We start from the raw sequence: 27594 nt of genomic DNA on the forward strand, positions 1-27594 counted from the left end.
TTAAATTGAGGTTACAAACAATGTCCACTGATAAGCCACAAATAAAGGTGTCTTTATGTTTTTTTATTAATAAATACCTTAACAGCACCACTGATAACTGAACATAATCCTGCAACACTGTGCACGGCGGCTGCCAGGGGACTGCAAGCAGACACATCCGTGTTTTCATGCACAGCTGTTCATTTTGTCCTTTTGTGTTTGCTTGTAAACAAAGTAATCTCTTCCATACTTAATACCTTTCATAAAATTGATCAAATCAATATCAAAGAAGAGGAAAATGCTCATTTTAATCTACTTCCCTCTTTTGGTTTTAAGGTGACTCAGCAAGTGTATAGGAGTGCTGCAATTTAAAACCCGATCGATGTGATTCCCTTTAAGGGGTGTTCTCTTTGCGTATGTATGTGCACACGTGTGTTGAAAACAAGACTTTTGGCCACCTTAAAGTTTCCATGTGTCTGAAAGTGTATTAGCATTAACATGTTGACAACAAAAACTGGAAAAAAGTGTATTCCTATACATCAGAGTTCTGTACATTAATAAGCATTTATACAAATATAATCCACCAAATATTGGCTTCTACGTACAATTCTGAAATATGGTGATTCGTTTGTATTACCTAACCTTCAACAACGCTAGTACTAACGTGAACATTTCAGGTTGCTTTAACACCCACAGAGTACATTTGTTTTACAAGGTGGGTACAGATTTCTCTTGCTGTACATGCAGTTTACTTTTGAATAAATTAAGTGGTAAAGTGAAGCTTGAACAACATAGTCTGTGGTGTAGTAACATCAGCAACTGCAAGTTCCTGGCCATCCACAAGCCCCAATTCTGAAACAGAAAGAAAAGCTTAAGTATAGCAAACCCATGTGGTTTGTCTTTTTTTAAATAAAGTTATGAATGCCATTCCCACAAACACGATGAAATAAAGCTGCAAACAGCTCACTAGCTAAACTAATATTCATCTAATTCAGGAAACTAACAGACCTCGTCAAGAAATATATAAAGCACTATTGGAAGTATGTTTAATTACATCAGTTATCAGCTTGCTTTGTTGCAATGTTTTTCTCTGCATCTGTCCACGCTTCACATTTAAGCAATTCAAAGCTCATCCCTGAGCAACCTGAGAAAGGTATATTGCACGTAAAAGGATAATGAAGCACATTCTATTGCATACCACAAAATAAAACTAAACATGCCATACAGAGAGACAAAACTGATGGACTTTGTTTAGAGCAGTATCTTGAACATCTACAGGTGACAACTGCATGATACCTTTTAGTGTCTTGGAAAGATTTGGCCTTGTTCGTTCTTCAATTGAAGCTACCGTCTGAAAAAAAAAGGAAAAAAAAAGCCAAAACATTTCCTTTCAATTCAGGAAAATAAATTTAAATAAATTAAGATTAAAGACAATTATGTATGTTGAGATTACCTGTAAATAAAGTGTTTTATTTCCCCCATACATAGTTGCTGTGATTGCAGGAGATTTCATTTGCCTACACACAAAGCATTTTTTAAAAAAAACAGACAGTCAGGTAAAAACACATTTAGAAATTACCTTTTTGAAACATTGAACTAGCAAAAATCACCAACTAAGTCAGAATAGTTGCACACTTACAGTGAAGCATTATTTGTCAAGTAATCCAAGATCTCCTGCAATTTAGCTGATGGGGAAATCTCTATGTTTTGGGGAAGTTGGCTGCAGGCTGGACAGTTCTCCTACAATAAAGTAGCACAAGAATGCACGTTACGTTGAATATGATTTTAAAACTGCTGCTAATAAGGTCTCAAAACTATTTGTGTGTTTGTAGATTTTTTTAAGTTTTAGCTCTAGAAATATTAATACCGTTACACATATTAATGACAAAACCCAATTCCTTGTGAAGTCTGTCATCATTGGACTGGCTCCCAACAGCAACTAAGTACTTATGAACTACAAAATTCATCTGACATAAAATTTAATACTACAAACTTCCAAGTAAATTGTTGTCATAACCTCTTCTGAGAATATTTGCTTATGAGTCTTCTTAAGACTGTGTATTTTATTTTGTAGACCACATTTCCTGTATTACAGGGGAAATCTTCAGGATTCACTTTCAAAAAAGTCAAGTACTGTTTTCCTCTGCAGGAAGCATAGCAGAAACAGCTGAGATACCAATGTTGCAACAACAGACACCACAGAAATAACTGTCTGAAAAACCTCCCTATACCAGAAGCTACTTTTCCAAATATTAAGAAACTTTGGCTAAACAGGCAAAAATTAAATATGCCAGTACATATACTATGCAATAGTTTTTGGTAGACTGATGGGTAGAAGAAAAGGTTTCATTAGCAGGACATCAAATAAAACATCTGTTGATCTGGAGGTCAAGAGTCCTGCTACTCTACATGGTCAGACCGCCACTGTCATCACTATTAGACCCCAAAACCACAGAAGTTTAAAAAAAGAAAATTCCTACATCCTAAAAACAATACTCTGGAGAAGTAGCAGACCAGTAACATTGTAGTTTCTGCTTTTAAAACTTCAGAAATATTATTATTCAGTGCTAGGGGCCAAAAGATTCAATACTGGGTTTCAGAAATACACACAAACTGTGTAAGTTCAACAGAAATCAAGGAAACAACCCTGCAAGCCTTTAATGGCACTAACCTTTCTTTCAGCTTCAAATGTGTATGTGTATAATCCATCTGCATCATTAAACACCAAGTAGTTGTTAAGAGGAATGTATGCACTATAATGACAAATATGTTAGTGTTAATACACATCATTATGTTGGAAATCATGTATGTTATTAATAAGAAATGAAATACCTTGTGGCTATTTTAAAAACTTCAGTGGCGCAAACAGCTGGAATGAGAAAAAAAAACGATTTCTTCACTTTCTAGCTCTATATCAGGACATGCAGACATTAATGTACAGAGTTGTACCAAAGAAGTGACCAAAAAAAAAAGAGAAAATTAAACAACTGAAGGTAGCTGGCAGTTCTGTGCATAGATTCAGGACTAATCTGAGCCTATGTTAAGCTTATATACCGTGTTTTCCAATTATTTTTTTTCCCAGTCTCAAATGCTTTTGCTCACTCCCACAGTCAAACATGAGCTTAAAATTTATAGTCACATGCAGTTTCTCTATGGAAAACAGAAATGAGACTGTAAGAATAAATCAGACCCATTTAAAAATTACTATTATCCTCCCCAAGTTCTCAATGCCAAACTGTTGCCTTACAAAACTCTAAAGTCTGTAAAGCAGAAGTGAAACGAGTTCTTTTAGCATACCTGCAATTACTGCATTTGTAGAAGCTACTGCTGGAATAATTCGTTTAACCACCCCTGTAAAAGCAAAACATACAGCTTTGTCTTTTCCAAGAAACTATATTGAGAGACAACTTTCAGCCAGAATAATTACAGAAGGGTGTACCCAAAGATACTTTACACTTTCCAGGAATTTCTGTAACAATAAGGTATAATGGCGTGCTGCTCAAGTACTTTGGCATTTTTTTTATTTTAGGAATGGATCAAGCATGTTGAGAAAAAGAAGGTATCACACAAAGAGAACTAGTGAACAAATTCTAAAAACAAATAGTCTGTATTCAGCGCTGAAAATTAATTTAAAACTCAGTTCTATTTCTGTTTAACTGCAGAAATGCATAAAGGAAAGATATTTAGTTTTGGTATTCCTTCTGCAAGAACAGGCTTGCCAAACTGTATTGGCATCTTCATCCAACTCTTCTTACTGAACCCATCCAGTCAAACAGCATAGTATATACCAATATAAAGCAAGATTTCCTATGCGTACAAGTCTGTACATTGGTAACAACGAGGTTCGCTCTTTTTTCAAGCCTGCCAAAAAGACAGCAAACTCCTAAGTAGTCTGAAGCTCATTACTGACGTGTGTACCTTCATACCTGAGAAAACATGCATAACACTTTTATCTTTGCCTTCCTTCTGCTATGTACTTTATAATGAAGCTATCTTCAAATGCTGAAAACTATGCAGCCATTTGCATGTACATAATTATATTTCATAATTGGAGTTCACATTTATCTGTACCAAAAAAATACTACTAGAGAAGCCAGTATAAACTGCTGCTGCTGCAAAAAAAGACTATCTGCAATACACTAGGTGGAATCTGAAGAAGATACACAAGGAATCAGTTCGCCTTTTTTTGACAGAAAAGCACACACTGAAGTTCAAGCATGGCATTTCAAGCTCAGCATTTCAAATGCATTCTCAGTACAAGAAGTCAACAAATATATAGAAGTTACCACAAATTCTGGAGATTCTGTATGAGTTTCTCCACTTCTTTTCTATTTGGTTAGTGTTTAAAATGCTGATTAAATGAGCGGCAGCATTCTGCACTTGCATGCGAACAGAGGCATACACAGCAGTAAAAAACAGATGCTATAGTCTTAACCAGCCTCAACTGGCATAAAGCGTGGTTGTTGCTAAAAGAGGCAATCACGTTCTTTTGTTCCTACTCTTTGACCCAGCAAAAGTGGTCACAGTGTAATGTAAACTGTGGAGCTGCTCCAGGTTAAAAATAAAATGGCAAAAAGAATGTTCAGTTTTGTCCCAGATAAGTTCCTCTGATTCATCATGAATGCCTAAATATCTGATTCATCATAAAAATATTTGTGCTGGCACAAGAAACAAGCTGCTTGCTTCTGTTTTGAGATGTTAAGACAGAACAGAACTATTTCTTTCTAGCAGAGCTGCCAGCTTAGTCATAACAAATACAAAGAATGCCAATCCAGCCTAATTGCAAATGCCACAAACTTAGTGAAATGCCATACCCTTACCTTGGGTGAGTCTGTATGTAACACCTTTAATATTAAATTGTGATGCTCTTTCTAAAGACTTCTGGTAAATCCACTGTATATGTTCAGGGTCATCTCCATCCAATGCAACACCTTCTACAGCAAAGTTAAGAATTTACTGATAAGTTACAGTTACAAGAGTCCTTCAGAAATACAGCACCCTTTTTGTCTAAAAAAAATTTGTTTGTTTTAATCTGGGTTAAAACAAATACCACATTAAGCTATTAAAACTTGACACTTTAAATAATCAAAATATCATTTATACAAACATCGTAAGTTCTAACACATTCTATATACAAATTACCTTAACTTCACAGATTTATAGAGCTGTTAGAGGTTACATTTTGAGTCAGGAAAGACATTGTGCAGTATGAGAGAGAGAAACATGTGAACAAATATGGAACTGGAGAGCAAGCCTGAGAAGAGAAAATCCATCACCAGCTCAGAGGAGGTTTGGATTCAATATGACAATAAGCCACATAAGGTTAAAAGGTAGGATTCTTTCATTAGAAGTAGCTGTGTATACCTAACTCAAAAAAAAAAATAGTTAAAAGGAGAAATGTCAGTTTAGCACCAGTGCAATACACTAATTACCTCCAAAAGGTTGCTCCTTTGGCCACTGCAATATCCTGACATACTCAATACAATGCTCTGGTAGTCTGGGCATAGATGCAATAGTACACATGGGAAAATTGACCTGGTGTGGGCAGGGGAAGAAAACATGTAATACATTATGTATAGTACTAGGAAAAGAAACAAGCAAATCAGAGGAATGTAAAAAAAGGAAGTATCACTAGTTGCAATTACCTGTGGTGGATAAAGCTCAAGCGTGCATTCAACACATGCTGTCATACCAGGAATAATCACACGAACGTTTCCTTTAAAACCTTCTGTCCCCCCATCTATTAAAGGTATGATGGAACTTGGATCCAGTACACCATCTTCATAATGTAGAAATGACATCTAACGAATAAAGGGGGGGGGGGGGGGGGTGTTGTTGGGTATTGTTTGTTTTGGTTGTGTTTTTTTTTAAAGAAGTTGCACGAAGAAAAAAAAAATCCTAAAAACATTATTCTTAATGGTACACCACAAGATTGAATGCTTAATATACAGTTTATTTTAAGGGTACATAGTGTATAAAACACTACTTATTTGCCAGTGCGCAGGACTTCATCTACCACCTTCACCCTCCACCTCTTCCTCCCCTTACCCCTCTAATAAATGCTATTATTTCCATATAGTATACCAGAACAAATGGTTGGTTGATTTGAAGGATTTGGGGGTTTGGTTCTTGGTTTGTTGTTTGGGTTGGTTGGGTTTTTTTAAATATTGGTAAATACTCAAGATCATTATTTTATAAACAAATTCACAATGATAAAACTACCTAGTTCAATGACCAGCTTTCTACTACTTTGTAGCAGTGGGGCTCCAAAAGATGACATTTACAAGTTGCAGCACAGGAAGTACTGTTTGGCTAATGAAAAAAAACATTCACAATGGGATCATCCAGAGAGGCTGTGGAACTTCCCTTCTTACGATTTTCAAAAGCTGACTGCACAAGGCCACAATGTAATCTAACTTTGAAATTACCCCTGCAGGGCACTGCACAAATGTTGGCTAACACTCAAGAAAAAGGCAGGTAAGAGAGCATGCATTTTATCCTGTTCACAAAAAGAAAAAAGAAAAGAAAACAGAAATACAGAAAGCTGTGAGTTTCAGTAGCCCTCATTTCATTTTAATGACACATTCCACACAAATCTGTTCAATTTTAGTTACCTATACTCAAGCAATAACCAGGCTTTAAAAAGATTGAAGACTTTACCAGCATGCCATTTATCCATCTTCTTGCAATTATAGAGTCCAGCCCACAAACAATAATATGAAACTCTAGGGGGAAAAAAAACTGTATTTAAAGTCTATACTAATGCATACTCCTTAAGACAAGCAAAGTATTCTGTCTGTATCAGTCCAGAGGAACTGACTGTAGTTTAGCTATCTCCCCTAGACTACCTATATAACAGATGTATTTAAGTTTTGTCTATTTGTCACTTCTACTTCCAGTATACTATAGAAGACTAAAATAATTAGCAATCTAACTACCAGGAAAAGCAGCAAGCAGCAACAAGTGCAATGTTCCCGTAAAGCACCAGTGGGTGTTTGGCAGGCAAATACCACTTACGTCGATAGAAACTTTCATCCATATCTTGAATCTTCTTAAAATACCTGAATGTAAGCCCAGTAAAGGAATATAAAGTAATTAAGTTTACTGCTTTCTATTTGCTAACCTAAAGCCAAACATTATCTAATTTATTACTATAATTTTCTATGACACCTTTTTTAAAAAAAGTGATTGAAAGATTCAAAATTCCCACAGCTGAAGCTGTAGCATCTGACAAAACAACTAAGGGGCACAATGTAATAGTTGCACACAGGAGAAAGCTCAGCAGGCAAACTATTTAGGAAGCTCAAAATGTGCTCTCACAAAGTCCTAAATCAGTAAGTGCTGCTCTATGTTTATAAACTAACATCTCCTACCAGTACGTACTCAAAACACTCCAGAGAATAAACCTGTAATTCTAATATCTCAGTGAAAATTAGAATACTGCATTTGAATAAAAAGACTCAGTGGAAACATACAAAATAGTTTCTTAAAGCTTAGCCTTCTTTCCCCATGCATATTTCCTGTATGCTAATGCCACTGAAAAAGAATTCTCAATCACCAGCTGAATGAATCTGTTCTTTATTGTATGAAAAAAGAGAGGATGGCAGAAAAATACTTGAGATAGTCTTACCACCTACAGAGTTTTCTAGGTTTTTTGAAGCCCACAGCGCTACTACTTCTCTATAAAAGGATACGCTACGACAGCACAGTTGGGAATGCGGCTGTTTAGGAATTCTGCTGCAACTTCTGCTTTTGGTCGCCCAACATCCTTCGGTCTGGGAAAAAAACCCAAGCAATTTCAAATGCATTATTTTAGTAGATTCAATCTTTCCAGACTCTGTGCATTGCAATACTGAATTAAGTGACTAATTGTTACTGTAGGACAATTTATTCATGTGAATAATATTAAGGCATCCCCATAAAGCATCAGATATGAGAGCCCCAGAGTTACCTAAATATGTCCATACAGTTATCAGCACCAAAAAAAAAATCTAACAATTTTTCATTTTGCTTGGAAGAAAAGGGTACCAGAAAAATTGGTATCCCAACGTGTGTGCATTATTCTTTGGTGTCACCTTTTCCATTAGTCATTAGCTGTATTTGAATGGTGAGGAATGTATGTTAATTTTCTTCACGATCAAACTGTGACACCACAGATCTCGAAACAAGAAGGAATCACATGCAATGTTTAGTTAATTATGAGTACTACTGTGATATGAAAGTTCAGTAATCTTTAATGACAACTTGTTCAACCAAAATAATGATCATATTCACATATTTTGTTTAGGTACATTTAAAAAAACAAAAGTCAAATGGTGAAAATATCACTTACCGAAACAGAAACTGTCGGTTAAGATTAGAAACATCTATAGTATCCATGTCAATAACATGGATCTGTCTAAAGCCAGACAGTGCCTGTGAAAAGAGATAGTCAACTTCATTTAACAGGAAATGAAATGCTTACAGTGCTCCAGAATTCATTCCACATGCCAAAAAGCTACCTTTGGAGGAACAAACATATTTGCTCTTCACTTCCTGTGCAGACAGGTATATGGCCATTCTTTGTTAAAAGAATGTTCTTTGTTGGGTGGCTAATGCTGATGTTCAGACAGATGGAATTAGCAAGATTTGAATGGTCAAAGACAGTGTTCTACTGAACACAATATTGCTTTAGCCAGCTAATCATGACACAGGGAAGCCAACAGTAGGCTGATCTATACGGGGAATTTGCAGTAGTCCCTCACAACTGGAGTAAATCAAAAGCGTTCATTGGGGGAAAAAAACGCAGAATTTGAAGAAATATCATAAGCACTTCCTTGCTTGGCAGGAACAGAAAAACAAAGTTTAATTCCTCTAAAATCTTAAGTTTTTCAACATTCACTATTTTCACAGTTGGCATACATGAGTCTGGCATATCCACCCTCAAATCACAGTTCCAAATAAGCCAGCATTCCTCACTGCATTCAATGCTGGAACAGAATGCAAACACAAAAAGTCACCTCGCTATTTAAGAACATGCCGAACCTCTGACAGAAGTTCTGCCTGATCTCTGTTTGCATGCAGGCTATCACTAGATTTGGCAAATGACTTCAGAGTAAAATTGTCTTAAAACTGTATTGCGGGTCCGATCTGATAAAGTAATAACAAGTGTCACACACAAAGAAAGAATGTGAATTACAGTTAAAGGGAAATATATGCTGTAAACCACTGCGTTTAGAGAAAGGAAATGCGTTGTGATGTTCTGAAGTGACTCCAAAAAAATTTGAGTCCTGTCCCCTACATTTTTTCCTTTAAGACTCAATCTTATTATTTATACAGACTTTCAAACTTTTCATTTTACATTTTCTGAATAAACAGAGCCATCCCATGCATAAGTACTGAAAATGCTGTATTAGGAAACTGATTAAACAAATGAACAACAGGACTAAAGTCTGTCAGAATAGAAATAATTTTCTGTAAGAAAGGCAGCAAGAAATACTGTATGTCATATTGGATACCCTTGCTGCTGAACAATCATTTTGTTTCATTGATAAATGTTCAGCTTTTGTTCAATATTACCAAAACAGACTGGGAGAGCCGGCTAAAGAGACGAGTGAGCCTGGGACATCACAAACATACAGACTGGAGTTTTTATCGAATTTATATTCATTGTCCCAAAGACATGAATCCATGTGAACAGAACCTAGATTTACTTATGAGCTTATCTTTCTGAAAATAGGTAAAAATAAATCACGATAACTTAAAATCTTTCTGAAGAGATGGGAACTGAGTGCACACAGCAGACTTATAAAGTGCCTTATCCCATACAAATCCTCCCTCTCAATGAGCTATCAACAGATCGAATTTGTTATGTCCCAATAAACCCATAAAACAGTAGCTCTGGGCAGAGGTTAAATTCACCACACTAAATTCCCAAAGAAAGAAAACTGCCTTGGAGCTGTCATAGTCTCTTCAAGTAAAATCCTGCTTAAGCATTGCAGTAGCAAACCAGCAACCAGAACAAGAGTAAACACAAGTGCTAGAACTGTAAAACCCCTAAGTTAATGGATCTGGAATGCCTGGCTTTAAGGGAGGCTATTAATTTATCAAGCATCTCAAGCTTGGAGGTTATCTGTGGAAATACTGAAATAGCAGTACGTAAATTCTACAGTAAAGTACACTAATGCATAAGTGTTGGTATAAATTAAGGAAAAAAGTTATTTCATAGTAAGTTACTATATCAATCCACACATTTTCCATGGAATCCATAAGAAATTCTTCTTATTAAATAGAAGCATGGATAAGTATAGTATTAGTCTAAACTACCAAACTCAAACAGGATGGTAACAGTCATACACTACAATAAATATGAGCATCTGTGAGGATAAAACACACATTAATAGGATAATTAAATTCATACACATTTATTAGGTAAATGTCTGACAGCGCATGATCCCATGACTGCATTTTAAACACTTAAAAATTGCTTTTCAGAACACGTAGTGGAAGAATCCATTATAAACTAACACCGTATCAAGAAAATTACAGAATACCTTCTGGTACTCTGTAGGCCAGGGAAGTACTGTAACATCCCTTCCCTGTTCTTACACTATTACCTATTCGTCCTTAGCCATCTCTATACAGGATAGTACATGTTGGTCTGAGTCAGCAAAGCTGCCATTACATAGGCTGAATTCAGCAATACAGATGCAGCCCTGAGGGAGTGTTCGGTCTCTGCAGACAAACTCTGATTTACTGATCTTGAGGAACTGGAAAACCCAAGAGCCACTACTCGGGAAGGCGAAACAGATTCCACGGACATGAAGGTCACCACAGACACCGTAAGTCTGGCTCTACTAATTTCACTATGAAAGAACACAAATAATTCCAGCAATTCTAACCTCACTTTAAATTAATCCAAAGATGTAAACCAAACTGAAATTAAATTCAACTTTGACTGTTAATACTAAACTTGGTACTAGCTACTTATGGCAGTTTAAAGTATTGCTTTTCATCTGAAAAGATACATCTTAGCCATTGTATTCCAAACACCACTTCCTCCCATCATTATAAGCATGATTTGTTCTCAGTTTACTTCATTTCCCTAGATCTGGTAATTAGGGAAAATTACGAACATTAGACCATATCTAAGGCTGCAAGTGAACTTCTGACTACATTTCATAAAGAGCACCATGCTGTCCCTCATGACAAGCTTTGAGACAGCTAAATAAATAGCATGCAACATATTAAGACTACCACCTTTCAAGCTCATTAACAAAGTGCATTCTTCAAGTTTATTGTCTGTATCTTCATGTATTTTATACATTTTGATTAGAAATTAGAAATTTAGTAGCTATATACAATAAAAAATGCCAAATTAGCAAAGCAGAAAAGATAATTTCCTCAAGGGAAAAAAAAGAAGATGCTAAGAAGCAAAGGGTGAAAACTGAGTAATTACCAGGTTTTTCAGGAGTTCGCATCCTAATCCTCCTGCTCCAATAACTAGTACTTTACATGTGCTTAACAAAAACTCAAGAGCCTGCGGAAAATATAAAACAAAAAATTAATACACTAAATAGGAAAAAGTGTAATTTGTCCTTTGCTTCATAACCCTTACACATGTGTCACCGTAAATTTTCAGTGCCCAATAACTTTCACGTAAAACAACTTAGATCAATAAAACAGTTTGTGCTTGCAGGAGTAATTACATATTGGACTTTAATCAGCTGTGGAGTTCATGCAGTTCCTATATCCCAGCTTACAGAAAAGCAAGACCTTTGTTCATATCAGTATTCTCTTTGTATTAATTTTGACCATGAAAAAAGCAAGGTCTGCCTTTACTATCATTCAGTTTAAGGAAGTAATGTTTTCTTCCTCCAAATATTTTACTGATACATAATACAAAATAAATGTAAACACACAGATGACATTGCTGGACAAAAAGAATTGAAATTTTTAACTACATAACCGCTTTCTGTGAACTGTTCTACTAGACCCCAGCCTCAAACTAGTAAATAATGGAACAGTACCTTAAAAAGGTAACAGTAAAATACATTCAACTGTAAGTTCTGAAACAAATGTACCAAAAAAGGAAAGCAGAAGAAATACTTAAATTTTGCTTTTCTCTACTAAACATCTTTCCCAATTCTCTAAGTACTCATATTAACCTTAATTCCTTCTTTAAGTACAAGAAACTCCTTACTGTATCTAATTACTTAAAAATGGAGAGACAAATGCTGCTATTATTCATGTGGAACTCAAAGACAGAGCATAATTCATATGTTGTTATATATTTATATATATGATGACAGCAAGCTCATAGTTGACTCTGTACAATTCAGAAATACAGGCTTATAGAAAGAATATAATATGTTCTTCTAGAATCATAATGTTCAATTGATTAAAATACAAGCTTTTCATGCAGTTTTAGTATTCATACACTGCTGGTGGTCAATTAACAAAACTGTTTACATTAGTTTGCAACACACGCTACAAATTTATTTAAAGTAAGTATTTCTCACTTGAGTGCCTGGCTCGAAATCAGGATGTGTGAATGGTCCAGATCGCTCGAGGAACTTCTTTACATGGTTCCAGCGACCTTCCCAGTCTCCAGTGTCCCCACACCCACCATCAACAGCCATTCTGCACAGAACACAGTAAATTCAGCTGCAAAATCATAGAGAAAAAGCCACACCTCCACAACGTTTTTTTTTTCTTTATATATCTTAAAAATACCTAAATTATTGACCATTCATACAAATGCGCCTGCATATTCTTTATGCATGTAAGTTATGTGCATGAACATCTGCATGAGTGGGTTTTATTTGTGGAACTAGAAAGCAATAATACAAATATGCATAGAGGGGAAAAAGCCCAGGCATTTCAATACATCCCACTAATTTTGCTGTTACCAGTAAAAGTTGACCTGAAGTGAAAAAAGGGTCTAGCCTTTTTGCTTTTATTTCCCTCCTATTTAAAGAGGACATAGAAAAAGAGGTTGCCCCTTTAGATGTTGAGGGTGATGTTTTTTTCATCAGTCAAGACTTGTATTCTTTTTTCGACAGACTTTTTGAGTTCACGAATCATATTTAGAATTATCAGTATGTAAGTGCAACTGTAAGGCACTGAATAAATAACAGTAACATGCCCCAGTATCGTCTCCTCTGAATCTTTATAGTGGTTTATTTAAACAATGGTTAAAAAACCCATACAAATCTTAAATGCTCTTCACCCTCAAATGGTACTATGCAATTTAGAACACCCCTATCTTTCGGTCATCTCCTGAGCCTGTCAGCAATAGCAGACTTACTTGAAAAAAGGAATGTTTGCCATTATCTTCTTTTAAATTTTCAAGACAGAATTTTACATCAAATACTCCACTACCCTTTTTCTGCTTTTGCAGGTCACTTTTAGTAGTACGTAACTATAAACTGCTAAAGAGACTTACTGGAATAGTTCAGAATCAGCTCTGTCAAGTAATTTTCTAATGTAAGATCATCACCTACACAGAGTGAGCCCTTCCTTAACAGAGTGCATTTCCCTTTTTAAATAGGAGCTCCACTCAATATATACGAACGATTATGTTCTACGTTAATACAAAACTAAGCTCATTATAAAAGAGCTTTGCCAATCCTGATTATGTTCTGTTGTCATTGATAAGGAGCGTTATTTACTTCCTCCTATGAAGTAATATGAAGAACGCTTGTATCAATGACTGTTGGGTAATGTTTAGAATTTATTATTACTTCCTGGTGACCCATCTCAAAATAAAAAGGAAACTTAGTGAAAACATCTAGACGGCAAATGCCTTTATCCTCACAAAATTCAGAAGATGGACAACACAGTATGTCCGTAGTAATAACTTGCACACAATTAATTTCACAGAAGATTTTCAGTAACAGGGGAAAACGTCACTAAACCGCAGGAATAAATACACCATAATTTGCCTATATTTTGATTGCAGACTGAACTCATTACTGGTTAACCATTGACTTTAGGTAAGTTACTTCCTGTATTAGCAGTTAAATAAGATCTTCAAAATTTATTTGAATTCATAAGGGTCTTTTGACCTCTGACTTGCACTTTTCTACCTCCCCCAGTTTTCACAATAATGTGAAAATACACATATTTCACATAATAGGAAATAGTGTGAATAAATACAACACTCCCTCCGCTGAAGCCTGGGCTCATCTCTTGTATACCAGTTTTCAGGATGTGCACTACACACCGACTTAAGCAAATAAAATGGGTCAATACACATCACAGTAATTGCTTCTATGGGTTAGATTATAATTTTTAACTTCTGTGGAAACAAGTGCAGAAGCTATGCTTGGTGACATTAAGAACAACTTTTTTAATCCTTTTACATAGTCCATATAAAGAGCCATTAAGCAGTAGTACTCCTTTTCTGTTTAGATGTCTGTTTTCCTTTACAAGTGATAAAACTGTAAGATCTAGTTTCACTTCTGCGACTCTGCTATAGTTTGTTTTTTACAGGGTTGGACATTGTGGAGATCTGAAAAACATCAATAACTCAACCTGAGATTTTATGTTGAACTTTCACAGACAGTTTTTTTAAGCGTTTATTTTTGTGTTGTTACAGCATTACCAGGTATCTGTATTATCAGAGTTTAACAAAATCCTTGTTTATTTCATTGAATTACTCTCATTTTAAATCTTGTTTAAAATATCAGAGCACCACAGTCCTTACGCTGCTTTAGGCCCAGACTTCCCTACCACCTTCATATCCCCAGAGCTCCATGCTTTTGAGGGACTTGGCATGCACCCCTCCCCATCCAACATGCCCAAGGATTTTTGTGACCCTCACCCCGACACACACATGCACTGCCTGCGAGTCCACCGCTTAGGCAGGCAGGTCTGCTCTGTGATCTTTGGGAAGAGGGCCACAAGCAGATGGAAGGGAATAGTTAGGGGATGGAAGCAGATGAGGTTAAAGATTTCTGAGCGTTAGTTTTCAAGGCCGTTAGGACAGATGCATAGAATTTAGGGTTTTAATAAGCAGAGGCAACTGTTCCGTAGCCTGAATTTTTTAATTTTTAGCCAAAATTTAGTCACCTGCTTCTAGCCTAGAGGCCCTCCCCAGCAACGCAGCTTCTCCCGCTCCTGTCACAAAGCTCTCCAGCACACCAGCCTTTACTCATGCCAAGCTCCAAGCCCGCAACTCCCACCCCCGCGCCGGGTGAGCCCCTTGGTCCTCTCCCCGGGAGATTCCTCTTCCCCAGTCCTCGCTCTTCAAGCGCCCTTTCGCCTTCCCCCTCCTCACGCTGACCCACCTAACACCTTTCCTCCGGCTCCCTCCTCCCGCCCCGGCCCTGGACTTCGCCTCTCCGCCGGCCGGGCCCCGGGGCCGCTCACGCACGGTCGCCCCTACCAGCGCCTCTCCAGCGGGCCCCGCAGCCCTGAGCTAACCCGCAGCCTCCTCCCAGCCCACCCCTCTCCTGCGGGGCTGCGGCTCGCCCTGACCTACCAGCCGCCCCTCAGCAAGCACTGCCTGCCCCTGCCCCGGGCCGGGAGCCCGCTCGCCCGCAGCCCCGCACTAACCCATCCGCCAGCAGCTCCTCTAGCCTCCTTCTTTTCTTCTCCCTAAAAGAGAGAGAATAAAAGAAGGGTCAGTATCGCGCTACAGAGACCGGGGAGGAGGGAGAGGGGACCCCAGGGCCCACCCGTCCCCGGGAAGCGGGGGAAGGGGCGGCCGAGCACACACATACAGGGCACTTACGGTTCCTCACTATCCGCCATATTTCCCTCTGCTTCCCACGATGCACCGCGCCGCCTCTATGGGCGGTGCTTTGCCAGAGCGCCGCCACGGTCGCAGGCCTACCGAGTTGGGGCGCGGTGAGGCGGGGCAGCCTACGGCGTCCGCCAGGCGAGGCCCACCGGCCGCTGATCTCCATGGCGACAAGGCAGGGACCCCCCACCCCGGCTCCCCCCGACCCCTGAAGCAGAGACCGGGGAGCCGCAGCCGCCTCCCTCCCGGGGCAGCGGAGGGCTCTCCCCGCGCCCACCTCCCTGACGCTTCCCGGGAGCCTCGGGCGGCATCCTCAGGGAAGAAGCCTGTGGCGATCGCGGCCCTGTTAAAGCCCCCGGGATAAATAAAGGCAAAACGTGGAGGTGGTGTTAGCCTCAGGCTGGTCTCTGCCCGCCAGCCGGGCGGCTCCTCCACCTGCGCTGCGTTTTCTAATGGGTTTTGTCCTGTCTGCACTCCCCCGGGGCCAGGCCGCGGGCTCTCCCCGGGTCCACAAGTAAAACAGCTTCTTGACACGCGGGAGCGTTCGCGCCCCAAAACTAACGCAAGGAATGGCGTCTAGGGCCAGGGCGGGAAGCAGGCAAGCAAGGGCTTACGAGGGTTGTGCTTCAGGCCTCCGGCTCCTGAATTTTAGGGATCTAAACCCTTCACCGATCGAGGGGCGAGAAGCAGCTGCCGACCTCCGGTGTTGCGGTCATGCTTGGCTTCCCGCTAACCCTCCATTTTGAGAAGGACTTTGTCGCCCAGCATGGCGGCGCAGCAGGGATAGGCAGGGACAGCATGCGCTCAAGCCGCAGAGGACGAGGGGTGTGAAGCGCTGGAAGAGGAACCGTTCTGACAGGGACTGCTGGGGTCCCAACCGCCGCCGGCCTTCCCCTCCAAAGTGGGAGGGTTTGGGGGGCAATGGCCCCGCTAAGCAGGGTCTCCCTGGGGTGGCTCGACGCTCCCCAGGTGCCTCCGTGGCTGGGGCAGCTGCTTTGTGGCCCCCTCCACACTCGGCCCCTGGCTCCCTGTTTCACAGAGGACCTGGATTCTCCACCCGAATATGAAACGTACGTCATCTTTTGCCGAAGAAACAATGAAAATAGCCACCGCCGACAGCAGCAGCGTCACCACACCCCTGTCAGCTGCCTTCTCCTGGGCGGGTGAAGGGCGGCGCGGTCTGACAGCCGCCTCTCGCCTCCGCTGCCGCTCGCTTCTTCACGGTTTCGGCACACTTGCCTCCCCGCGTCGAGCAGCGGCCGCGGCCGGGTGGCGGGGCCGGGGCCGGGGCCGGAGCCGCCGGCCGGGGGAGCCGCCTCGGGGCGGTGCCGCGGAGCTCTTAGGCCTGCGCGGCGGCGGCGGCGGGGAGGCGGCGGCAGCCATGGAGGTGCAGGTGGCTCCGCTGCGGGCCTGGGACGATTTCTTCCCGGGTTCGGACCGTTTCGCCCGGCCTGACTTCAAGGACATCTCGAAATGGAACAACCGGGTGGTCAGCAACCTGCTCTACTACCAGACCAACTACCTGATGGTGGCCGCCGCCGTCGTCTCCATCGTGGGGTCAGTGCGCGAGCCTCGCTCTCCCACCGGCGGTGGCGGCCGGGGAGGGACCGGGGAGGGGGTGGCCCCGTTCCCTGGGGGGGGTGGCCCCGTTCCCTGGGGGGGGTGGCCCCGTTCCCCGGGCGGGCGGCACTGCGGCTCGGCCCTCTGCCACGGGAAAGGGTCCGGCCCCGGGCGCTGCGCTGCCGGGTGGGATGTCGGGGGTGCAGGGGCAGGGAGGATGCCTTTCCCTTCCTCTGCCTCTCCTTAAGCCTCTGACTTGCCTGGTGTCGTTTAAAAAAATTAAGGCCTGGTTACAGCCTCTCTTGTGGAGGTGGGGCTTTTCAGGTTAGGAGTAGGGTGTAGGATTTATTTACTTATCTGTTGGTGGGGGTCTAACAGATCTGAGGACTCCCTCTTGTTTTCATCACGGCTTATCAAGTCCCTTTGCCCGAGGAAGAGGGCTGCAGGCACCTAACTTGTCGCGGGTGCACAGTCCGCTTGGCAGAAGGCAGCCATGGGTTTGTGTGCTGGATGTTGCTGCTTTCCGAAAAACCAGGCTGCATCCTGCACAGGGATCTGCGCTTCCTCACTAAATCTGTCCAGTGTGACTGATCAAGATAAGCTTCACTTTGAATTAAAAAAAAAAAAAAACCAACAAGATGAATTCTGCTCTCTGTTACAGTTCTAAGCTTATGTCCAGGTGACGGAGCAAGCCTGTCTTATTTCTGAGCTAGCTCATACTAAAAAACCTTTAATATAAAATAAATTAGGTACCCATTCCTTTCATTTTGGTGGGTAGGATTGAGACCTTCGAGGCAGGACCATCTCCTGGTATGATGTTCTGTCAGGCCCAGCTTTCCTGAAGAGAATTGGGAAGTAATCTTATAATCATCTTTTGAATCAAAACCTATGTGACTCTTCTTCAAGTATTGCTCTAGGGTCATTGGTCAGAAAGCTCTTAAGCAAGACATGCAGCAGAGGCTGATGATTAAGCTTTTAATATGGAAACTGGAATACTCCACTTTTCACAATAAACAATGCGCAAATGCGAATGCTTAAATTGGAGAATTGCCCAGACACTAGGCCAGAGTGATTTTGGCTGAAGTGCATCTTATCTTGTATGTTGCAGAGGCTTAAAATTCTTCCCCTAAATGCATTTTTTTTTTGTTAAGCAGCCTGCATCTTGTTAGGGCTTCTGAAGCTGTTGACCCAGCATCTAGGTTGGTGAAGATACTCTGCGTTGCAGGGAGCTTTGGCCTGTGCTCTGTGAAAGAAGAGTCTGAGAACCCTGCTTTTTCTTCTTGACGCATATGGTGGTTAAAGGTTTGGCACAGTGGCGTAGGCTTTCTTCCTAATTTTGGTGGGAATAATATGTTGCAGTCAGCTCAATAGACTACTAGACTGGTAAAATGAGACTTCCATGGTCTTGCTGTTCTTACACCATCTTGGTCTAAACTTGTGTGTTCATCTACCCTTGTTTAGCAGTGCGATGCTGTAGCCAGCTCTCAATGAGTAGGTAAATCGCAGTGGCCCTGGAAAGCAGGGGGACAGCTCTTCTCCCCAGGAAGTTGGAGGAAAAAATGTAAACAGTTTTGATATATTTGGTTGGAAAACTGGGATGGCAGCAGCTTTTACTCAGTCTTCTAAATTCTTCCCTTTGAACTCTGATCTCTTTTCTTCAGATCAGGAGTGATATATCTCCCACTTATTTCCAACTGTTTTGCTGGGGTGGGAGGTGGAAGAGGAAGAGAGCCACAGGAGGTGGAGATTAATAGTAGAACTGCAATTCTAGTATCTTAATATTGAGTGGTAGCCCTCTGAGTTGAAAGCTAATGGATGAGGAACACCTGGAATGGAATCTTGATGATCTCAAATATCTTTTTTTATTGCATGTCTTAGAGACTTTGGTATATGGTGAATCTGATTCTTCTAACACTGAACTAAAAGAGGATGGAAGAAAAACTCTAAAGGAAACAGGATAATACTTCACTAGAGAAAAACTATCCATTCCTTGTAATAAAAAGATTTTTTGCTTGGCCTGACTGTGGCTTTGGGAGAAAGGTAAAGAAAGTTCTCCCAATAAATTTAACTTGATGATTAAGTTGTTGTCTCGCACTTCATTCTGTAATGGGACAGGAATCCCTGAGTGATAAATGATGAATCATGGCTTTTTAGGAACTCCAGGGCTGTATACAGGCCTAAGGGCAGGATTATTGAAACAGCTAATGTAGTGGTCTTCCTGCGATCAAAACTAAACTTAGTCCATGACCAACTCTACCTGGTCTTAAACCATCTAATTATATAGACAGACTTGTAATGCAGAGGTGATGTTTTCAGCTATTGTAATACTTGGTAGCTGTGGTGGTGCTGGGCTGACATGGAAATTGTAGCTGAGAGCTTTCTCGATACTGGAAGTACAGTGCTTATTGCCACAGCCTCAGCTTACTGCCTCCCATACAGCAAAGTTGACCTCTCCAGCCTTTTGCCATCTCTCTACAAAGTATGGAAAAACCTTAGCATGATTGTAGTGGAATTGTAATGGTCTCTACTGCATCATTTCCCTGCCCTTCTCCCTCCATTTGCCTTCTCTGGTAGCTACTGTCACATGTACATGATGTTCTGTGCTTTGCAATAATGTATATTTTGCATTCAGCCTACAAGACTAGGTAGAAAATAATAAATCAGTGAACAAGAAACTAAAACTACTGAATTAGTGCTACTCTACTAATACAGGCTGGTGGTAGCAGTCTTGTCTCTCCCACCTTCCCCGCCCTGCAAACTCTTTTAAAAATGAATCTGGACTAGTGTGCTATTTTTTTTCTCCCCCTACAACTCTGTTGCAGTAGACTGTTGATAAAAAACAAGATCTTTACTAAACCAGATTGTGCCCTTTCTCCCAGTTGTATGGGAACTGGACTGCCCATTCTTACCCTCAGCCAGGACCCTGTAATTGCGAGTGCTGTACAGATATTTATTAAAATTGGTGCTTCCCACAACAGCTTGCAACTCCCCTCAACCAATCAGTTTGGTTAATAAGTGGAATTTGTCTGTGCTTTCACCTGCTCCAAAAAGCTTCTCTGTCTTGCAGTTCAAACTTCACTACTTCAATTGATGTAATTTCTTCTAGGCTTTTGTTGCCGTGAACTTGGTAAAAATTAGTTTCTAAATCTGACAGTACTAAAAGGTGTACTGGATTTCAGAGTGCTGCATCTAAGAGTCTTCTTTCTCTTCTGGCATGTCTTCCCTGCAGCCTCAGGTTCAATGTCTCTTTCCTTTGCCACTTCTTCTCTAAAACGTCTACTATCCATCTGCACAACCCCTAGCAATGAATGAGTGTGTGTCTTTTTGTTTTCTTCCCTTTTTTTTTCCCCTCCCCCAAACAGCTACCTTAGCTGATGTGCTTGTAGCGATTCCCTTGCCAAAACAAAGACTCAGGGGCAGCAAAACGCTTAGTTTCTCTGATGCCTACTGAAAGATTAAGAATGAGCGAGCAAAATACACCTCTTTAAAACATATGTTGCATAATAATACTAGTACATAACTTCATAAAGGTCTGGCAATTCTGCAGGAAGGAATCTGTCTCCTGTTCTCAAAGCAATGTAAGTGAGCAACAGTAAGTAAAGAAGCATTGCTAAATCTGTGGATGCTGAGGGCTATCACCTGGGATAACATGCCATATATAGTTTTGTGTGCTGCCTCTAGTTACAGCTGTATAACCTCAGTGAAGCTAGAAGTATGGGGAGAGAGGAGGCAGAACTTTAAAGATAAAGTTGTTTAAATTAATACAAATGAGGAAGGAAGCATTTAAGTGCTCTAACCTGCCCACCACTTGGAATGTGGTGGAGCAAAACTCTTCTAAAAGGGAATTTTCATGCTTATTTGATGTAATGGCCTAACTGAGCTGCTCTAAGTAAAAAGATGCTCTTCTCAATGACTGCAAGTCTCCTACTCAGTGCCTTTGTTCAGACTTGCCTGGTCACATGCATAAGAAACAGATGTGACAGCAACTGCTGAATAATCACCCTGAGACAGTCATCTAAAATGGAGATGATTTAAGGATGGAGCTAGCTTGCTTTTGCTTTTTTTGCGGCCTGTCTGATTTCAGGGCTCATGCTGCTGGAGGCTGCTTGCCTTGCACAAAGGATGCATCTCTTCTCCCTACGTAATAGCTGTATATTCTCCAAGTAACTGCTCGCCTCTCCTGCTATAAGGCTGTGCACAAGCCTGCATATATGAAATAACCTGTCAAAAAGAGGTGATATGGTAAGTCACTGAAAACAGAGCTCTTTGGACTTTCCTGCACCTATATGGGAAATCTAACCTGTCTTGTGATGCATGTAGGGCAGGTCTAGAATTACCAATCCAGTAAAAAAAAAAAAAAAAAAAAAAGTACCTCATCTTAATCTGTTTTTGCTGGCGTGAGGTAGCTGCCAGTACTTCTTCCCACACACCTGCACCCCCAGCTGCTAGCATCTCTGCTATCTTCTGATACTACTTTCACAAACACGAAGTGTCCCATGGTGCTACTTGGCACAGGACAATGCCTGTGTCCCTGCAGCCAGGCAGGGTGTTTCTTTTCTTTTACTTATTTTTCCCATCTCTTTACTTTGTATTGAAGCAGATGCTGAAGGACACCTGGTCTCTGAAGGGCAGCAGGAGTACAATTGAAAGTTGCCCTGCAACACTGCTAGACCTGAATCTAGGTGATGGCTTTTCTTTGCCAGTTTGACCCAGACGTACTGGAGGTCACAGCATCCTACCAGGGTTGTACCTTGTCCACTACAGAGAGCAATGCAGAAGATCATCCAGCTAGGGTGCTCTGGGCTGTTAGCACCCCCAAATGCTATTTAGTCCTGCCATACTGACTCCTTTCGGGGTCATGAAAGTTAGTGCTTTTCTTCTCCAAGCCCAAAAGTTTTTGTTCCCCTAAGTCATCTGAGCAGTGTAAACTCAAGTTACCATACCATTGCCATGCTAATAGTTCCATGCATTACATTTTTAGGTATTTGAGAAGTCTCGTAAATCCCTGCTAAAGGGAATTATATTTAGAAAGTATCTTGTAACATACTTGACGGCTGGTCACTTACCTTGTCTCTGCGGCTTTGAAAGACTTCCAGCCTTCTTGCCTGAGCATGAATTCGGCATATTGTGTTCTGATCTCTATATAAACAAGGCCAATATCAATGCTGGTGGTTCAACTATAAAGTGACTTCTAGGGCTGTTACACAGCTCTCTTTTTCCCCAGGCACCGGTGTTCTAAAATAACATCCCTGTTTTTTCCTTTTTAGTCTTTAGCTGTTGCGTTATCAAGAGCAGTGTGCCAACAGATCTGAGTGAAACTGGGTAATGGAGGTCCGCCTTCCCGAAAAATGCCATTGCTGGAGAAGAAGTTTATATATACGAATTTCTAGGAGAATCTTAGATAGTGCTGTGAATTACGCTGTGGGCAAGTCAAGCAATAAAGGGGAGCTTGGCACATGACACCCTATCCAGTACTGTAATCAACAGTATTGAAGTCTGTGGACACATGGCTGATAATTTGAATACCAGTTTTTAGTGGCAACTACTATCCCCATCTGTTTTCATGTGGCTCTGAATGACTTCATTTGATACTTATGTTCACTGTTTCCTTGTACGCGTTGGAATGCAGCCCACTTCAGAAAACATGTAATTCAAATAACTTTTCCCAGGAAAGTGGGATATTTTGAATGCTGCCTTCTTTTTTTTTTTTTTTTTTTCCCCTTCATATCCCTTATAGCCAATCAGTTATACAGAACCTGCATAATACTAGAAAGAACTGTAGAGCAGAGAAGTCTTTGGTCTCTCCCTTATAAATATGGTGGAATTGCACTTCACCACAGTTTCTGAAGTTGTAACGAGAGTAGAGGAAAGGGTAGGGAAGATGAAGCTTTAAGAGTATTTACCAGACACATGGAATATGTAGAGTGGAGCTCTGCCTAGCCCTTTGTTGCTTCCAGGATTATCTTGCCTGTAGATTTTTAGGAACAAAAAAATTGGTTGCTGTGAGTTGTCAAGTAAGTTTGGCCATTTCTGCTCCAAGATAGCTGTGATGTGGAGGTGACTTCTACTTTAAGAATCTAATATGTCCAGTAGTAAGTATATAAGCCAGGCACTAGTGTGGTCCAGTCATGAGTCACCCTCCTCCTGCTGCAAAGGAGCACAGATGAAACTGATTTCTTTCTAGAGCAATGCTGTTCACTTTTTCCAGCCTGGAAACTTAAGATTGACAATTCAGAGCTAAATATAACCTGGCTGGCTACAGGGAGTGACTCAGATGCAACAAGCAAGCCTGCCCTATCACCACTTCCAAAAAGCCCTGTTGGCTTTTCAGCATGAGTAGCAGAAGCAGGTGGAAAAAACTAGTCTGAATTTTAATCTCTTTCCATCTAGTCATCCTGTCTCCTGTTGGCACAACTGAATTAAAGAATTGAGAGCCAGTCTCTGCTCTGAAATAATTCTTGGGGGTTCTTCCTTCTCTAAGAGAATGCTCTCTGGCACTGCAGGTAGAGAGTTGGCATACCAGTCCAGCAATAGATTTCTTCTGCCTGTGCCGGATATGAAGCACAGACCACAAACCATAGCATCCTCCTCAGCAGTGGGGTGGAGTGGTGAGTCATTGTGTCTGTTAGCTTTGGAACAGTAAGACTGACTGCAAAGGCTACAAGAGAAAATCTTGACTGTGTCTGGCTTTATCAGGGCAGTGTTACGCAGTTTTATGCTGCTGTTGTAGTTGTAAAAGCTCAGAGCCCTCAGCTGCTGTGTAATTAGATCAGTGCATGTACAAGCAAGTAAATCAGAATGCACATGAAATCACATAACTTATTACTATATAAGTGAAGTGTAATAGAGCCTGGACTTTGCGCGAGTATAGAAACAAGCTAAGCAAAGTCATTGCTGAAAGCTTGACTCTAAACAAGCTCTAAATACTTGGGAAAGTGGTTTGAGCAGGTGATGTTCTTGCCCTGGTCCAAAAAAAGGGACTTGCTGTTTATAGTTCAAAGCTGATCGACTCTGACTTGGTTTGCTTGGTAACGCCAGTAACAATAATAGAACACAAACCTCAGCAGTGACCCTCTTGCCAGGCCTGGCTTGTCTTCCTGCAAGACCTTTATGCCATACTCCAGTTCCTTCTGACTCTCAGGCATGCTTGCTGGGGACTGCGCTTCCATCTGTTGTGCTGGTGTTGGTGCATGTGTTGGCGGTAAGCTCCTTCTGCAGGTTCACAAAATTATTTTGTTCGGGTGTAAATCAATAAGAAGGGTTATTCAGAAATAAGAAATAGCGAAGTAACTTCCTTTACTCAACGTTCCCCTACCTTTCCCATTTTGCAAACCTAGACAAGATAACATGAAAAGCTAGTTCATCTGAACTAGGCTAGGCTGAGCCTGGTTTTGGTCATGTGTAGGGAAAAGATCAGTCCCTTGGGCAACTGATTGTTGGCTTCACCTGCTCTTGGGATTTGCTAACTCTGGGTCTGGTACCAAATGAATGCATTGATTGCACAGGTAGGAGGGGTCCTGGTGGTAAGTGCTTCTATTGATGAGGTGCTACAGAAACTCATTATCCTGAGCTATGCTCAGGAAGAGAACATAAAGACAAAGATTATCTAAACTCACTACTAAGGGTTGCTTGTTCAGTTGCACTTGTTGCTTTATTTAGCTTCTACCTAAAAATCAGAAGTTGATAAAGATCTTGACAGCAACAACTGACTTCTTAATGCCTTACCTCCCTAGTAAACAAATGACCAGCGAGCTAGATGTTTGCTATATGGATACAAGTCCTGAAGGCTCTGAAATGTGACACTTTTTTTTTTTTTTTTTTCCTTCCCTCCTCCCTCTTCTCTCCAGGTTTCTGAGTCCCCTGAATATGCTTATTGGTGGTACTGTGGTGGTGCTGGTGTTCATGGGGTTTGTGTGGGTATCACACAACAAGGATATACTCCGCAGGCTGAAGAAGCAGTATCCAACTACATTTGTAGTGGTCATCATGCTGTCTAGCTACTTCCTGATCTCCTATCTGGGAGATGTCATGGTGTTCATGTTTGGGATCACGCTTCCTCTCCTCTGTAAGTAGTTTTCTCTGGGGGGCTAGTGGCATGTGACTTGAGCTTTCTCAAATAAGTCTGCAGAGTCTAAATTGGCTGTTGTCTTTACTATGTCTAGTTAAATGATCCCAAAACACAATTGCAGGGGAGGGGACACAAAACAGCACAAACCATCTTCAGTGTTCTTATTGAGCGGGTACCTGTGGTTAACTTAAGCGGTCAGTGAGACTTCATCTTCTTCCAGTGATGTCACAGCATTGGAGTGTGTCTTAAGATGAACGCTGCAAGAACTATGCATTCCTTGGGCACTAACAATTAATAAGTGTGTTTCTGCCATGCAGTGATGTTCGTCCATGCTTCTCTGAGGCTCCGGAACATAAAGAACAAGCTGGAGAACAAGATGGAAGGAATAGGCTTGAAGAAGACCCCAATGGGCATCATACTGGATGCTCTAGAACAGCAAGAGGATAGTATCAACAAACTGGCTGACTACATATCTAAAGTGAAGGAGTAAGCAGCTGCAACGTGGCATTTTTACCTGTTGCAGGAGTGTAGTTGCTATTTACTATTGTTCAAGCTTGCTTTCAGTTTGTGTACAAAACAGGAAATGCACGTGGTACAGATTAATAGTTGCAGGATACAGGTATTCCAGGGTCTTCAGGGCTCCTCTAAGAACATAAGAGCAGCAACTTTTTTCTATTGTATAGCAAAATCTACTGGTGTTTACACAAATACATACTAACTTAAATGTGTTTGCTTGTCTCTTCTTCTGGGAGGTAGAGGAGGAAGAGATGGAAACCTATGGAATGCAAACTATCTTGTAGCAAATTTGTCTATTAAAAGTAACACCCCTTTCATCTCAGTTCTACAAGATGGCAGTTTAGCCAGTTTATGCTGAGTAGCCCCTTCAGGCTGGCAATATTCAAGGTGAGCTGGAACATATCAAAAGTAGGTATCTCTTGCATCCTCCAAATCCCTCACTTGAGTGGTCTGTATTGGGACCATGTTGCTAGCTTAACTGGCAAGCAGTAAAACTGTGCAGTACTTGTAATGAATATGGGTTCCTGTCCTCACCTCACATTCCTCCTTTAGCAGCTGGGAAACAGTCTAAATAGATCTAAGCATGAAGACTATGTATGGCACTGTGCCTCTGTCAGTTCCAGTAAAATGCACCTTTGGTCTCTCCAAACTCTTGATCTATAGAAAATGCTCCTGTCTGCAGGAGAGTCAAAATTCCTTGCATACCAGCTAAGCTATGGCCAAGCATGGGAGAAAAGAAAGTTTTCAGATACATTGGATGAGCAAGGATTCTACCCTATTGATGTTTTTTAAATACTGCTACTTTAGGACTTACCTTGTTCTCCTTTAGTCTGTATAGGCTGTTTTGTAGATGGAGGTGTATGTGTGTTCTCGAGCGTGGGTCATTTTTTTCTTTCTTCTTAACCAGAATGCAAAGTTATAAGTAAAACATGTGTCTCACTGACTCTGTACTTCTGACACTCTTCGAAGGAATAAACTAGATTTCAGGTTTACAAGTAAAAGCAATAAATGTCAAGATGCAGTTTTTGAAAACCCGTTCCAAATTCATGAAGATATTTGCCTGTAACAACTCCTGAAAGTGGTGTGGGGGATTCTTTTATATATATATTTTAACTTAACTGCCAGCTCTGATGGAATTATCTTGATAACAAGAGCTTACCAACAACAGGGGGGAAAAAAGTTGTCCAGGTGACACTCCATTTCAGATATTCTTGCATTTCGCTTTTCTAATGAAGTAATTAATTTAACAAAAAAGCAAGGATCCTTAAAGTTGAAGCTTTTATGTAACTTACCATGCTGTTTTCATAGTGAACTGTGTAGAAATCTGAACATGTCATTCCATTTAAGTGTTAAAGTGATCAGTATTTATTGAAAATGTCTGTATATTCCAGCTGAAGAGTCAATGGCTTGTTCCTCACTTGTAGCGCATGGTCTTTGTTTTTTGAAAACTGTTTCCACGCTTAAAGAACGTAGTGGCCTATGACTTCATTACTGTAGAATTTAAAATACTGAACAGTTATGAAGAAAAATAAATTCTAATGGTCATTACTGAGTGCATTTATTCAGGTTGGGAAAAGTGGTTGGAGACTTGATCTTGTCTGTTTCTATGGTTGGTGGAACCCCATAGAGTGGGGGTGGGAGATCTGCTGTCACCCTGCAGATCCTGCTGCAAGCTCATGCTTGTGATGAAGCTGCTGGTTTTGAGTGCTCTGTGTCTGTAGTAACTTTGTTAAGGCACGAGGGA

General features: G+C 41.0%; 2 protein-coding genes across 8 annotated transcripts; one reads left to right on the plus strand and one right to left on the minus strand.

Annotated features, from left to right (window-relative positions):
- Positions 1 to 42: 42 nt before the first annotated feature.
- UBA3 (ubiquitin like modifier activating enzyme 3) lies at positions 43 to 16800 on the minus strand. 7 transcript variants are annotated; one of them, XM_052779157.1, is made up of 18 exons: positions 16781 to 16800; positions 15520 to 15561; positions 12480 to 12600; positions 11417 to 11497; positions 8312 to 8394; positions 7674 to 7754; positions 6997 to 7040; positions 6640 to 6704; positions 5625 to 5780; positions 5412 to 5514; positions 4800 to 4913; positions 3277 to 3330; positions 2812 to 2848; positions 2651 to 2732; positions 1619 to 1719; positions 1433 to 1496; positions 1276 to 1330; positions 43 to 831 (listed from the first exon to the last, which is right to left on the minus strand). In XM_052779157.1, exons 1-18 carry the CDS (start codon positions 16783 to 16785, stop codon positions 743 to 745), a joined length of 1377 nt encoding a protein of 458 aa, XP_052635117.1. In that variant the 5' UTR covers positions 16786 to 16800; the 3' UTR covers positions 43 to 742. The 7 variants fall into 7 exon arrangements, with proteins under 7 accessions (XP_052635117.1, XP_052635116.1, XP_052635115.1 ...); XM_052779156.1 differs by lacking the exon at positions 16781 to 16800 and adding an exon at positions 15698 to 15764 and having other exon boundaries at positions 4800 to 4910; XM_052779155.1 differs by lacking the exon at positions 16781 to 16800 and adding an exon at positions 15698 to 15764.
- Positions 16801 to 16897: 97 nt separating this feature from the next.
- ARL6IP5 (ADP ribosylation factor like GTPase 6 interacting protein 5) lies at positions 16898 to 27398 on the plus strand. The gene is made up of 3 exons (XM_052779163.1): positions 16898 to 17263; positions 25114 to 25331; positions 25652 to 27398. The coding sequence occupies exons 1-3, from the start codon at positions 17088 to 17090 to the stop codon at positions 25822 to 25824; spliced, it is 567 nt and encodes a 188-aa protein (XP_052635123.1). The 5' UTR covers positions 16898 to 17087; the 3' UTR covers positions 25825 to 27398.
- Positions 27399 to 27594: the final 196 nt, after the last annotated feature.

The sequence above is a fragment of the Harpia harpyja genome, chromosome Z (genome assembly GCF_026419915.1).
Source record: "Harpia harpyja isolate bHarHar1 chromosome Z, bHarHar1 primary haplotype, whole genome shotgun sequence".
Taxonomy (NCBI): Eukaryota; Metazoa; Chordata; class Aves; order Accipitriformes; family Accipitridae; genus Harpia; species Harpia harpyja.

Coding starts and splice junctions, on each gene's coding strand:
- UBA3 (XM_052779155.1), bottom strand. CDS start 15,717: ATGGCGGATAGTGAGGAACC. Junction 5,781..6,639: donor GATGGATAAATGGCATGCTG/GTAAAGTCTTCA, acceptor TTTATTCGTTAG/ATGTCATTTCTACATTATGA. Junction 1,720..2,650: donor CATTTGAAGCTGAAAGAAAG/GTTAGTGCCATT, acceptor ACTTTATTGTAG/GAGAACTGTCCAGCCTGCAG.
- ARL6IP5 (XM_052779163.1), top strand. CDS start 17,088: ATGGAGGTGCAGGTGGCTCCGCTGCGGGCCTGGGACGATTTCTTCCCG. Junction 17,264..25,113: donor GCCGTCGTCTCCATCGTGGG/GTCAGTGCGCGA, acceptor TCTTCTCTCCAG/GTTTCTGAGTCCCCTGAATA. Junction 25,332..25,651: donor GATCACGCTTCCTCTCCTCT/GTAAGTAGTTTT, acceptor TCTGCCATGCAG/TGATGTTCGTCCATGCTTCT.